Below are 14988 nucleotides of genomic sequence, written 5' to 3'. Positions count from 1 at the left end.
AAATACCCTACAGGATGAAAATATTCGATGGATTTAATAATTCATGAATTCGCGTACAGTAAAATCCCCGAATTATTAAAATCCGCGAATAATTAGTTTTATTTTTAAAACAAGGGAGAATAACTACTACCTCAAATTACAAACTAGCCGCTACGCAGAGTTAGTAAACGTAGCTGAGTTCCAAACTCTTTTAAAATCTTCACCAGGGCTTTGAGTTAAGCCCATTGCAAATGCATCACACTTCTTTACAAAATTTTTCAAGGTTGTCACAAGTTATCCGGAATTCGGCACCGCATCATCATCGAAAAAAATCTCCTGCAGTTCTTTACTTTGAAAAATTCATAACTTACCGCAAGTTGTTAGTTCACCAAAGGCCTCCAAATCGATGAACATTCATGAAAACCTCTGGATGATGCCAACAATTTATAGCTTATCATGATCAACATGAAATTCCTAGCTAAACAGAAACACAAACACGTGGTATACGCATGTGAAAGTTTTGATAAGATTTAAAAAAGATAACTATTCATGAGTTTCTAGCCCGCAGTTCCTAACTCGGTTGCGGAATGTACACAAAAATAAATTTGGGTGTCTACAATACAACTGCAATATAATAATACAATATAACTATAAGGTTTCTTTAAAAGTTAAGACAAAACTATTTTCTTATGTCCATGGTACTACTAATTACATATAATCGCCAACACAGCCACACAGTTTTTAAACCGACTAGAACTCGTAGGCTATGATCTCACAAAGAGCTATCTTAACTATACCATACCTTAATTTCTAATGGCATGCTGATTGAAGCCCTTGGTAATGAAGGCTGAGAAGCAGACAAAGCTGGAAGGCTTCTTCTCATCTGCAACAAGAGCTTAACATTAAAGCTGGCTGCTTTTATATTAATAAAAAGACATACACCCTCTGTCAGATTTGGTGTAGCTACTGGCATAATTACGTTTTTTCTGTTGCCTCAAAAACATGAATTTTTTGAGCGAGTGCAAAACAAGAACAACTCACTCTGTTTGAGTTATGTTTCTTCTGTTGTTTTCTGCAAGCTTAGAACTTGCAAATGATATTGAGTTCCAAAGAAATTGTGCCATTATAAATGCTTCCACAGTCTATGGAATGTTGTTAACTTAGTCCAGGATCAGAGTACCTGTTGTATATGTTGAAGACTAGGGTTGTAAATGTACCGCAGGTCTAACAGCAGGTCTAAGTGTTAACTATACTTACATACAGTTGTCTGAGTTGCGCAACTTATTTTCAGTAGATATGATAACAAGACTCTCATCATAGAATAAGATTTAATTCTTGTTGATTGTGACAAAATGTTGTACGCATTTCACGATAGTCTCGCTGTGGACTCCCCATAACAACCTACTTCAGTGGCTCCAAGCTAAGATGGCTTCTAGATAATGTGCCAGAGGTAGAGACAGCTGCTAGACAAGGTCGCTGCATGTTCGGCACTGTGGACTCATGGTTAATATGGGTAAGTCCATATTGTAGGTACCTTGCTAATATAGCTAAGTGCATTTTGTGAACCCATTTGCTAATAAAGGTAAGTACATATTGTAAAAACTACAATATGTAAGTACATGTTGTAAACATCTAAGAAACATGGGTAAGTACGCAAAGGTCAGCCATTTATTAATGTTTTAGTGTTTTCTTGTAATAAATGTACTTGATGTCTCCTTGTAGTATGTACTCGATGTCTTCTTGTAGTATGTACTCGATGTCTTCTTGTAGTATGTACTCGATGTCTTCTTGTAGTATGTACTCGATGTCTCCTTGTAGTATGTACTCGATGTCTTCTTGTAGTATGTACTCGATGTCTCCTTGTAATATGTACTCGATGTCTCCTTGTAGTATGTACTCGATGTCTCCTTGTAGTATGTACTTGATGTCTTCTTGTAGTATGTACTCGATGTCTCCTTGTAGTATGTACTCGATGTCTTCTTGTAGTATGTACTCGATGTCTCCTTGTAGTATGTACTCGATGTCTCCTTGTAGTATGTACTCGATGTCTCCTTGTAGTATGTACTCGATGTCTCCTTGTAGTATGTACTCGATGTCTCCCTGTAGTATGTACTTGATTTCTCCTTGTAGTATGTACTCGATGTCTTCTTGTAGTATGTACTCGATGTCTCCTTGTAATATGTACTCGATGTCTCCTTGTAGTATGTACTTGATGTCTTCTTGTAGTATGTACTCGATGTCTCCTTGTAGTATGTACTCGATGTCTTCTTGTAGTATGTACTCGATGTCTCCTTGTAGTATGTACTCGATGTCTCCTTGTAGTATGTACTCGATGTCTCCTTGTAGTATGTACTTGATGTCTCCTTGTAGTATGTACTCGATGTCTCCTTGTAGTATGTACTTGATTTCTCCTTGTAGTATGTACTCGATGTCTCCCTGTAGTATGTACTTGATGTCTCCCTGTAGTATGTACTTGATGTCTCCTTGTAGTATGTACTCGATGTCTCCCTGTAGTATGTACTTGAAGTCTTTTTGTAGTATGTACTCGATGTCTTCTTGTAGTGTGTACTCGATGTCTTCTTGTAGTATGTACTCGATGTCTCCTTGTAGTATGTACTCGATGTCTTCTTGTAGTATGTACTCGATGTCTCCTTGTAATATGTACTCGATGTCTCCTTGTAGTATGTACTTGATGTCTTCTTGTAGTATGTACTCGATGTCTCCTTGTAGTATGTACTCGATGTCTTCTTGTAGTATGTACTCGATGTCTCCTTGTAGTATGTACTCGATGTCTCCTTGTAGTATGTACTCGATGTCTCCCTGTAGTATGTACTTGATTTCTCCTTGTAGTATGTACTCGATGTCTCCCTGTAGTATGTACTCGATGTCTCCCTGTAGTATGTACTTGATTTCTCCTTGTAGTATGTACTCGATGTCTCCCTGTAGTATGTACTCGATGTCTCCTTGTAGTATGTACTCGATGTCTCCCTGTAGTATGTACTTGATTTCTCCTTGTAGTATGTACTCGATGTCTCCCTGTAGTATGTACTTGAAGTCTTTTTGTAGTATGTACTTGATTTCTCCTTGTAGTATGTACTCGATGTCTCCCTGTAGTATGTACTTGATGTCTCCCTGTAGTATGTACTTGATGTCTCCTTGTAGTATGTACTCGATGTCTCCCTGTAGTATGTACTTGAAGTCTTTTTGTAGTATGTACTTGATTTCTCCTTGTAGTATGTACTTGAAGTCTTTTTGTACTGATGAGTGCTGTCTTTACATACAATTAGTAGCAAATTCCGGGGCTAAAAATATGCCTTTATTTATCTATCTATTATATATACAGTCAAACATGGATAACTCGTCGACGAATAGCTCGAACACATGGTTAATTCGAACATTTCCTTTGGTCCGTTCCCACGTAATGATAAATTGCTATAGATAACTCGAACTCAACACTGTTAATTCGAACTGTTTTTTTGCCCAACGGCTACCGAAACGGTTGTTATCGCTTTAGAAAATCACTTTATTCAAAGCCGTAGAGGTAAACTTCATCTTTTCGTAATTCATAAGCGTCGTTATTACCACCATCGGCAAAATATTTTTGTCAACGACTTTTCTAAAAGTTTGGTGAAATTTGATTTATACTGCGATACGATGAATAGCACGGGCTAGCCGGGTCACGCGCGCAAGGATTTTCGCCACGCACATACAAAACAAAAATTGCATGTTGTTTTGTATGTGCGTGGCGAAAATCCTTGAGTGCGTGACCCGGCTAGCCCGTGATGAATAGTTTTCCGGCGTTGATTCCATGTTGAATCAACATCAGAATTTTGAATGTTTAAAACGTCTTAAAAAATGTTGTAATTAAACGTATACGTTGTCTGAACTACAAAAAACTATTCATCGTTTGACCTAAACACAGAATACGTGTGTACATTCAATAAGTATCTATTAAAAAAGCGTGAGTGATATAGAATGTACTGTAAAACCTCGTAAAACTTCTAATTGAACTGCCTCGGAGTGTTGCTCTTAACGAATCCCAGGTAAAGTAAGGTAATCTGCATAAACTTCAAGAAAAAACGGCAAAATTGATCGTGGGTAAAACCCCAAAAGAAAAAAATGTCTTTTCTTTTGAGCATTTCAACAACGATCAAGTCTTGCCAATGTCAATCTGAAAAACGTCCTGGCAATAACATCACCTCAAACAACAAACCAATCTCAAGTGATAGAAAAATCTCTATACTTTTTCATGAAAACGTTTTAAACTTTACATTAGAAGCATTTAATTTGAAACAAGCCATTTGTGCTTTTGATTTATATTATAGTTTGTATATGTACATGTATCTACTAATAAATAAGTAAATATATGGACTTGTGACAGTGCTCTGATAACTTGAACGCTCTGATAATTCGAACACTTTTGCTCGGTCCCTTGAAGTTCGAGTTATCCATGTTTGACTGTATATACATATATATATATATATATTAGTGTTAGGCCGGTATATAATTTAGTGCTGGATAGGGTATCCTTGAACTTTTTTATCGGTTTTCCCGGTGTCAGTAGCCTCGGTATTTACCATCTTCGGTATCCTTTGTCAACTAAGAAAGTTTGGTATTGTCGGTATTGTAGTTCGGTATATGGTTTTCAGTGTGTGTTTAACTTCAGCTTACCTACTGCCCATTTTTATATAACGCAGATGGGGGATAAATCAAATGTAAAACATATAAATATATCAAACGTATTAAATATCAAACGGGGGTTTTATCAAATATAAAACGTATATTACGTTTTACATTTGATCAATGTAAAATGTAATATAATACTAGATACCTATAGGTAAGCGTGGTAATGTTCGTTGAAGAAGGAGTTATGATATAATTCGCATGTGTTGTGTTTTCAGAATGTCTGTGAAAACAGTTGTGATTGCCAATGTGCACTGAGCGACTCTTTTTGATTAGCGTGTTCCTCAAAGATGCGTTTTTGCTACCTATTAACCATAACATCAATTGACGCGCGATTTTTCCTTTTCATTTTTCTTTCTCATTCAGTTACATAGCGATTGTAGGTGGGACGTCAACTGAGCTCTTTCATAAGCATCTCATTGTGCAGGAGATTCTCCTGCGCATACGTCGCTGGTAATGCTAGCCTGTCAAATACAAAAATCTTTCCGGATAACCAATTACCGATAGGCTTTCACGGATAAATACCGACCATATCAAACCGGCCGCGAATAACTAGCTGTCATCGAAAATGATTGGTTTTCTGGATACCGATAATCACTTGGTGTCGGTAAAAGCGGATAACTCCTTACCGGCCCAACACTAATATATATATTATATATATAACACTAAGTTTTTTATATCTGCCTGTTGGTTTATAGCAATGAAAATTGCGGATATTTACGTACAATCAAACATATTTATCTTATGCAACTTTTTTTCGTGTAAGCTAATTACGCTATTTTGATTTTGATCATGGGCGACTTTGGGGTCTGCCGGCCCAGTTTCTGGCCCTTTATGTGCAAGCCTAGCCTGTCTTGACAAACTGTTGTTTTTGTGGAGTTGTCGCCCACCGAGTGGGGCGAGCGAAACAACAGCTCGTCACAATACGCACTGCATCTGATCCATCAGCTGCACTGAACTGAAAGGGAGTTGTTCTCTTCCGTCTATGCGTCTTGGCTGCGATGTTATGTCGGTCGCTCCATTGGTAATCATAACGGATTTAGTGAAAAAATTTATGTAGAAAAAAATAAGATGAAAATGTTTAACCAGAGGCTTAGTCTCTGCGGTAAACTTTAGTAGAAATAGGAATAAAATAAATTACAAATAAAATAATAAGAACAAATAAAACTGACTGATACAAAAATAGAAATAAAACTGACTGAGCGCACAAATAACGCCATGTTTAGTCGCTGTTGTTGCTTAAGTTCTCAAGTTCTACTAAAGTTCACTGCAGAGACTCTTCTCTGGTTAAACGTTTGTATCTTATTTTTTTCTACATAGATTTTTGCGCTAAATCCGTTACGATTACCAATGGAGCGACCGGCATAACATCGCAGCCAAGCCGCATAGACGAAAGAAAACAACTCCTTTTCAGTGCAGCTGATGCATCAGGTGCAGTGCGTATTGTGACAAGCTGTTGTTTTGCCCGCCCCTCTCGGCGGGCGACAACTCCGCAAAAACAACAGTTTGTCAAGACAGGCTGGTGCAAACCTGAAACTCTACGAGAATTAGGAGTTATCTCTACTTGTTTATGAAATACATGACAACTTCATACTAAGAATTTTTACTTGCTTTTAGCAAGTGAAAAGAATTTGGTATAAATGATAAAGATAAGGATCTATATTAATATAGATCCTTATCTTTTTTTCTGTTTATAAGTCACCCTCTAGGCGTACATCATTCAGTCATTTCACATAATAGTATATATATGGAATATAGAGAGTAGTAGATATGGGTGCCTTTAAATAGAGGTTCCATTTCTCTGAATAAGACAAGCTTGGTAATGAATAAATGAGATTTTCCCCATTCTGATGGCTAATAAATCAATTGTATTGTTTTTTTGAAACCGTTGTCAATTAAACTTCGCCCTGCGTTACCGTGCACATTTTCTATAAGTTAATTTGGTAAGAAAAGCGGCGTGAAAGGCTTTTGAAATTAGAAATTGAACTCATCGGCTTCTTTATCATAGCCAATGACATGACCAACTGCACTACTGCAGCTCACTTATTTATTTTTCTGTAGTAGTTGGGCAACAGCAGTGGCATAATAGTCCATACCTGACTAGGGGACAGGAGGGTGGGGGGAACAGAAGGGTGGGGACAACAGGGTGGGGGGACAATTGGGTGGGGTTATTGTTGGGAAGTGGAAGGTGTCTAGTCTTAAATTGCTCCCTCTACCAAATCAGAAACACAAGTTAGCCTGCTGTTGCTACCCTGATTTAAGGGTTTATTAAGGATTTATTAAAATATGTTACGATTTCTAGAATTGTCTGTTGCAAAATCTGTTTGTTCTGGTCCCCGAAAACAACAAGTATTTACCAGCAAAACCTTTTCTTACACAGAAAACTAATTTTTTACTTCATCCTAATTTGGTGTGGCTAACGCGTAGACATGTATTATTTATTTGAGTTATTGTACAGCATTGCTTACAATATTACTTTATTGGTAATCATTTTATCCCACGACCAAACAAGAGTGAAACGATTGATTGGGAGAATTATGATAAATGCACATGGGCACACAACTCCCGAAAAATTATCCGTTAACGGCCGTCACCAAACCCTTGCAACGAAATCCTATCAACAAATTTAACTATTTTTCAGTAAAGTCGTTTAAGTATAATAATGATACAAAACGCATATAAACCTATTTAAATATGTTACCAAGCCTTTGAAAGGTTACCGCAAATTCCTAAAACTAACCCATCTGATCAGATTATACATAAATAGACAGATTTATTAGGACGCTTGAAAAGCTTCGTTTAATAAAAGTTAAGACCGGAAATTGAAACGCCGAGCGACAGAGAATAGAACGATAGTCTTGCCACAAATCGCCACAAAACGCTTGAACAGCTTGGTTTATTAATAGTTTCGACCGACCTACGAAACGCCAATAAAGACAGATAGTAGACCTGTTTACTTTGTACTGTTTGTCTACTGTTTGAGGCGTAGACCGATTTACAGGTACAAAAATGTGGTACACAGTTTATCAGCCTACGTTTTTGTCCAATTACGGAAGATTTTTCAAATTATCTAGAACATCAGCCAGATTTCTTTACATCTTATCTACAAGGTAGGGGGTTACTACAACGCCCTTTTATGACAAGAATATTTCTTTATTTCACTCCAGTTTGCATAAAACTTTCAGACGCGTAAATGCCAACGCTTGCTCTCTGTTACATATCGCTGTCAAAACCATTCTACATTCATCGCAACACAACCAGCTTTCAAACTGTACATTACACATCAGTTTGCCGTTTAACTTTTAATATTGCATTTCAGAGATATAATAAACATATTTCTTTATTGTTGGCATTGTTGTTGTTAGTTAAATTACGTACAGTAGGTTAGGTCTACAGCTTGAATTAATATTTATTTTATTATTGTAAAACATAAGTTTGAGATAGTTAAATATTTATTTTATTAATATTTATTTCTGTTACATATCGTTGTCAAAACTGTTCTGCATTCAACACAACCAACTTTCAAACTGTATATTACAATATATTTTACTTGTAATATTGCATTTCAGAGCTATAATAAACATATTTCATTATCGCTGTTGTTAGTTAAATTACGTACAGTAGTTTAGGTCTACAGCTTGAATTAATATTTATTTTAACCAACAACCAACTTTCAAATTGTGTATTACACGGCAGCTTGCCATTTTACTTTTAATATTGCATTTCAATATAATAAGAGATTTAATAAACATATTTCATTATTGCTGTTGTTAGTTAAATTACGTACAGTAGGTTAGGTCTACAGCTTGAATTAATATTTATTTTATTATTGTGAAACATAAGTTTGAGATAGTTAAATATTTATTTTATTAATATTTATTTCTGTTACATATCGCTGTCAAAACCGTTCTACATTCAACACAACCAACTTTCAAACTGTATATTACAATATATTTTACTTTTAATATTGCATTTCAGAGATATAATAAACATATTTCATTATCGCTGTTGTTAGTTTAATTACTTACAGTAGTTTAGGTCTACAGCTTGAATTAATCTTTATTTTAACCAACAACCAACTTTCAAATTGTATATTACACGGCAGCTTGCCATTTACTTTTAATATTGCATTTCAATATAATAAAAGATATAATAAACATATTTCATTATTGCTGTTGTTATTTAAATTATGTACAGTAGTTTAGGTCTACAGCTTGAATTAATATTTATCCCACGAACAAACGAGCGGAGCGAAGTGTGGGAGTTTTTATGATAAATGCATGTGCACACAACTTACGAAAATTATTCATCAACAATGAGACGAACCCTCGTCAAAAAATTTCATCAACAAATTTAAGCATCATTTTGTAAAGTCGTTAAAGTATAATATCGATACAAAACACATTTAAACCTATTTAAATGTTACCAAGCTTTTGAAGGTTTACCACAAATTCCTAAAACTAACTCATCTGATCGGATTATACACAAATAGACAGATTAATTTGGACGAAAATCGCCACAAAACGCTTGAAAAGCTTGGTTTAATAAAAGTTAAGACCGGAAATTGAAACGCCGAGCGACAGATAATAGAACGATAAAGTCTTGCGCATTTCACGAAAAAATAACGTGCACTTTTCACCAGTCTATAGCATTGCCGAAGGTTTCGGCAATTAACATAAGAGTACAAATCGTTTCATTTTTGCCGATTTCAATATTTTCATTTGCCTACACATTTGAATACTTTTGCATTCTAACTAATGTCCAACGCAGTGTAAGTACAGCAAATAACGATGATATTTTTACAACGTTTCTTATGAGGTTATTACAATAATTAATTATAAGTTTGGATGACTACAGGACAATGACTACGTAGTACAGATTTTCTAAAAATCTATATAAATATCACAACTTCGTGATATTGTTAGCTATGCCGTTTTGAAATGTAAAAAAAATTGTGCATTGGTTTTATATTATTACTATATAATTAATATTGGTTATTCTAATAGTATCAGTGCATTTTACTTCTAATATTGGCCAATATTGCAATTCTCTTTTTGCAGGAGGAGAGATATAAACATATAATATTTTCCTTTCATTATTGCTATTTGTTGTATATAATAAAACCCACACCCAGTACATTACAGCTACCATTGCAGTTATCCTATTTGACTGCTAATAATGCATTTCTCAACCATCAGTACCCTTTCTTTTTTCCAATATCACTTTGGTCGTGGGCTGTATGACATTGGAATTTCTAGTTTTAAATATAAATGTTTTTCAGATTATGCCGTGCAACAATAATAAAACAAAAAAAGGGCAACAATTAGCCACCAAAATCAAATAGATGTTGTCACAAATAGTTTTTAAAATGCCTTTCTCTGCTAAGAGAACAGATATTAGGTGGAAGATTGTTAAAGCAGCTAGCAATATTTTTGAAATAATGTTTTGGTGTCGAATTCAATTTGTTCATATCATGTGAGTTGAAATGAGTTGAAAACCTGTAACTGTTATGTAAAAGACAAGGACACAAACTATGAATGATGTTGAATCCTTTCATTGACGTAAAATAAACATTTAGCTTGAAGTAAAAAAATGCAAAAAGGATACAAACCGTGACATATTTAACTCTTTCACTACCGCATTAAATCCTGACTTAATGCTTATTCTGCCCGAATTAATTCAAATGGATTTTCGAAAAACCGATAGGCCGCTTAGTATCTAAGCAGTATTTCGAGAATCAAAACAGATATAGTTTTACTGTAAAATGCATCTTATTTAGAACAAAACTCTCTACAAGATAAGTATAAAATTGTTTAGTGAATCTCACTCTCACAAAATCTCTGACATTTTCTTTGCTTTAAGTGAACGCGGTGTGTTTCTTATTGCCATAACGATAACATTTTGGTTTTCTCGTTTTGAAAATTTATTAGAAATGGAATTGTTGAGTTAAAACATTTTCTATTGGTTGCGTGTGATTGGCAACAAGGCTGTTTCATTGGAGACCAAATTTAATTGGTCTAGCTATTGTGTGGGCTTCGTAATGAAAAGGAAAATGAAACCACACCGATAAGCCCACACATCGGCTTACAGTCTGTACTTATAATATAAGTACAGACTGTAAGCGATAATATTATTATCGCGAAAGCTGATACATCGGCTTGCGGTAGCGAGAGAGTTAATAACAAAACTTTCTTACTGATTCCTTACTAACAACAAATATTTCTGCTAGTAGGATGACGCAAACAAAACTGATCAATCTTCGATCCTGGATGTTTTGTTCACAAGCAATTCTGTATCTATACTGCTCTGTAGAACCTTACCGGTGGACTTGACAATGGAGTGTTTGCTACAGATGTTACCAATGCCAGCCGCACTATGCTCATGAACATAGAAACATTAGCCTGGGATGATGAGCTTATTAGGTCAGTAAATATCTCCAATCATCAGGGTTCTGTTCGCCAAAGCTCTGCCACCGTAATGGACATCTATCGTAAAAACTTTATTTGAATGCCATGGCGCTCTATTTTTCAACTCTTCAGTTAGAGTGGCGCTTTATTAGAGGTCGCGTTAAAATAAAGGGTGGCGTTGTATTTTCAAACACCTCATCATAATATTGAGAAGACAAATTTAACCCTTTTGCCGGCAAATCGAACGTCGCCTATATTCTGCACTCTCCTTCGGGCAGAGTGACATTAAACCTTTGGGTGGAAGAAATTTGCTAACTTGCTCTAACTTGTCATTGATCTTTAAATAAATATGCACGGGGAAGCTGATACACATATCTACCAGTTGATATCTATTGCTTGCAATAAGCCTACGATGATCTGATAGCCTGCGTTGCAGTTTGTTGGAGCTTTCCTATTATCCGTCGACATCCTACTGTGGTTTTTTATTTCATTCTAACTTTGAAGGCATATTTTCATTTCATGGCTATTTCTAACGATGTTGCATAGAAGCTCATTGCACTCATTGATATGTTTGCTACAGTTTGCAGTCAAATTTGGTTTTTTATGCACAATAGAAGAAAGTTTATGTGCGTCGATCCATTGTAAACTGAGTTCATATTACCCCAATGATGCTATCAAATAATATGCTGTAAATTTATACGTTATACAATAATAATCAACCAAATACTACAAATATATATTGAAAAACAAGTGACATAACCATACCATATGTATAATACATTCAGAAACCAAACTTAGCATTTTTAAAGGAAAAATATTAGCATCATTTGCTCAGCCAGCTGTGTTTTGATTGTTGTTTTTGTTTAAAACCATTCAATTTTCTTCTGACTGCTCAATACATTCCACAGTGATTCCTGACCTCAAGTCCTCTTCCGCACTGCTGAGCTAGTTAATATTAGCGTCCAAACCATTTTTTAGCAGAGGAAAACTTTTACGTAATGCAATTTAAACTTCCCACGCAAATAAAGAGAAACTGTGTGTAATCAAAATAGCCTCAAAATTTTAGCCTCAAAATATGTAGTAGCACAGATTTCATCATAAATGCGAAAACCTTCTTCATATGCATGTATATCAAAGTATCCAAACCACTTTACAAAAAGGAATGACTCTTAGCCTGATACGGTTACTAATTCTATGATGTTGCATTCAAAGTTTTAACGAAAAGCTGTGAAGACAACTGTTTTGCAACTCTAAAACTTGGAGTTGGAAAAAAGACTTCGATATGAGCAGAAACAACGAATGAATCAAATGCTGTTGATTTAATTAAGTCATTATTAGCACAGTTTTGTGGACACTTTTGTTAGTGATCACTTGCTTTTATGGGTTCGTGAAAAGTACGAATGGCAAATAGTAGTGGTCAAATAGAAGTGGCATTCAAGTAGAGGTGGCGTTCAATTAAAGGATGACGCTCTATTTTTCAGCCCTTCTCACATGGTGGCATTCAAATAGAAGTTTTACGGTATATGTACTAAAGTCTTGTACATGAACTTTAATGATTGTTTTACCCTCCTCTCAAATATTAGACTATAATCAACTTTGAGAGGCGCATGCATGGAATATGCATCTGATCGCTCTGCTTCCTCTAGAAGTACTGCTTCCTCTAGAAGTACTGCTTCATCTAGAAGTACTGCTTTCTCTAGAAGCACTGCTTCCTCTAGAAGCACTGCTCTCTCTAGAAGCACTGCTTCCTCTAGAAGTACTGCTTCCTCTAGAAGTACTGCTTCCTCTAGAAGTACTGCTTCCTCTAGAAGTACTGCTTCCTCTAGAAGCACTGCTTCCTCTAGAAGCAGTGCTTCCTCTAGAAGCACTGCTTCCTCTAGAAGCCCTGCTTCCTCTAGAAGTACTGCTTTCTCTAGAAGTACTGCTTCCTCTAGAAGCACTGCTTTCTCTAGAAGTACTGCTTCCTCTAGAAGTACTGCTTCCTCTAGAAGTACTGCTTCCTCTAGAAGTACTGCTTCCTCTAGAAGTACTGCTTTCTCTAGAAGTACTGCTTTCTCTAGAAGTACTGCTTCCTCTAGAAGTACTGCTTCCTCCAGAAGCACTGCTTCCTCTAGAAGCACTGCTTTCTCTAGAAGTACTGCTTCCTCTAGAAGCACTGCTTCCTCTAGAAGTACTGCTTCCTCTAGAAGTACTGCTTTCTCTAGAAGTACTGCTTTCTCTAGAAGTACTGCTTCCTCTAGAAGTACTGCTTCCTCTAGAAGTACTGCTTCCTCCAGAAGCACTGCTTCCTCTAGGAGCACTGCTTTCTCTAGAAGTACTGCTTTCGCTAGAAGTACTGCTTCCTCTAGAAGCACTGCTTCCTCTAGAAGCACTGCTTTCTCTAGAAGTACTGCTTCCTCTAGAAGTACTGCTTCCTCTAGAAGTACTGCTTCCTCTAGAAGTGCTGCTTCCTCTAGAAGCACTGCTTCCTCTAGAAGTACTGCTTTCTCTAGAAGTACTGCTTTCTCTAGAAGTACTGCTTCCTCTAGAAGCACTGCTTCCTCTAGAAGTACTGCTTCCTCTAGAAGCACTGCTTTCTCTAGAAGTACTGCTTCCTCTAGAAGCACTGCTTCCTCTAGAAGCACTGCTTCCTCTAGAAGTACTGCTTCCTCTAGAAGTACTGCTTTCTCTAGAAGTACTGCTTCCTCTAGAAGTGCTGCTTCCTCTAGAAGCGCTGCTTCCTCTAGAAGTACTGCTTTCTCTAGAAGTACTGCTTTCTCTAGAAGTACTGCTTCCTCTAGAAGCACTGCTTCCTCTAGAAGTACTGCTTCCGCTAGAAGCACTGCTTTCTCTAGAAGTACTGCTTCCTCTAGAAGCACTGCTTCCTCTAGAAGCACTGCTTCCTCTAGAAGTACTGCTTCCTCTAGAAGTACTGCTTTCTCTAGAAGTACTGCTTTCTCTAGAAGTACTGCTTCCTCTAGAAGTACTGCTTCCTCTAGAAGTACTGCTTTCTCTAGAAGTACTGCTTTCTCTAGAAGTACTGCTTCCTCTAGAAGTACTGCTTTCTCTAGAAGCACTGCTTCCTCTAGAAGCACTGCTTCCTCTAGAAGCACTGCTTCCTCTAGAAGTACTGCTTCCTCTAGAAGTACTGCTTTCTCTAGAAGCACTTCTTCCTCATGCACTGTAAATGTTTGACTTTATTTGATAATCATCATATAACTAGTATCAACTCTATTTATTGTGTTACATATACGAGTCTTTGACTGTATGTACTGGCAGCCATATGAGAGGTGTCAACTGTATTTATTGTGTTACATATACGAGTCTCTGACTGTATGTACTGGGAGCATATGAGAGGTGTCAACTGTATTTATTGTGTTACATATACGAGTTTTTCACTGTATGTACTGGGAGCTATATGAGAGGTGTCAGCTGTATTTATTGTGTTACATATACGAGTCTCTGACTGTATGTACTGGGAGCTATATGAGAGGTATCAACTGTATTTATTGTGTTACATATACGAGTCTCTGACTGTATGTACTGGAAGCTATATGAGAGGTATCAACTCTATTTATTGTGTTACATATACGAGTCTCTGACTGTATGTACTGGGAGCTATAAGAGAGGTGTCAACTGTATTTATTGTGTTACATATACGAGTCTCTGACTGTATCTACTGGGAGCTATATGAGAGGTGTCAACTGTATTTATTGTGTTACATATACGAGTCTTTCACTGTATGTACTGGGAGCTATATGAGAGGTGTCAACTGTATTTATTGTGTTACATATACGAGTCTCTGACTGTATGTACTGGGAGCATATGAGAGGTGTCAACTGTATTTATTGTGTTACATATACGAGTCTTTCACTGTATGTACTGGGAGCTATATGAGAGGTGTCAACTGTATTTATTGTGTTACATATACGAGTCTCTG

The 14988-nt window shown here is 36.4% G+C and overlaps 1 protein-coding gene across 2 annotated transcripts in view; it reads left to right on the top strand.

Moving 5' to 3' along the window:
- Positions 1-14988, top strand: part of LOC137388622 (glycerol kinase-like) — a 53872-nt gene that overhangs the window by 16415 nt on the left and 22469 nt on the right. For both annotated transcript variants that reach the window (XM_068075098.1, XM_068075099.1), the window contains exons 6-7: positions 1355-1492; positions 10975-11084. In XM_068075098.1, the coding sequence (XP_067931199.1) occupies positions 1355-1492; positions 10975-11084 (248 nt within the window). The remainder of the gene's footprint in view (positions 1-1354; positions 1493-10974; positions 11085-14988) is intronic.

The sequence above is a fragment of the Watersipora subatra genome, chromosome 2 (genome assembly GCF_963576615.1).
Source record: "Watersipora subatra chromosome 2, tzWatSuba1.1, whole genome shotgun sequence".
Classification (NCBI taxonomy): Eukaryota; Metazoa; Bryozoa; class Gymnolaemata; order Cheilostomatida; family Watersiporidae; genus Watersipora; species Watersipora subatra.
The sequence above is the reverse complement of the archived record's forward strand: the minus strand, read 5'-3'. Positions and strand labels throughout refer to the sequence as shown.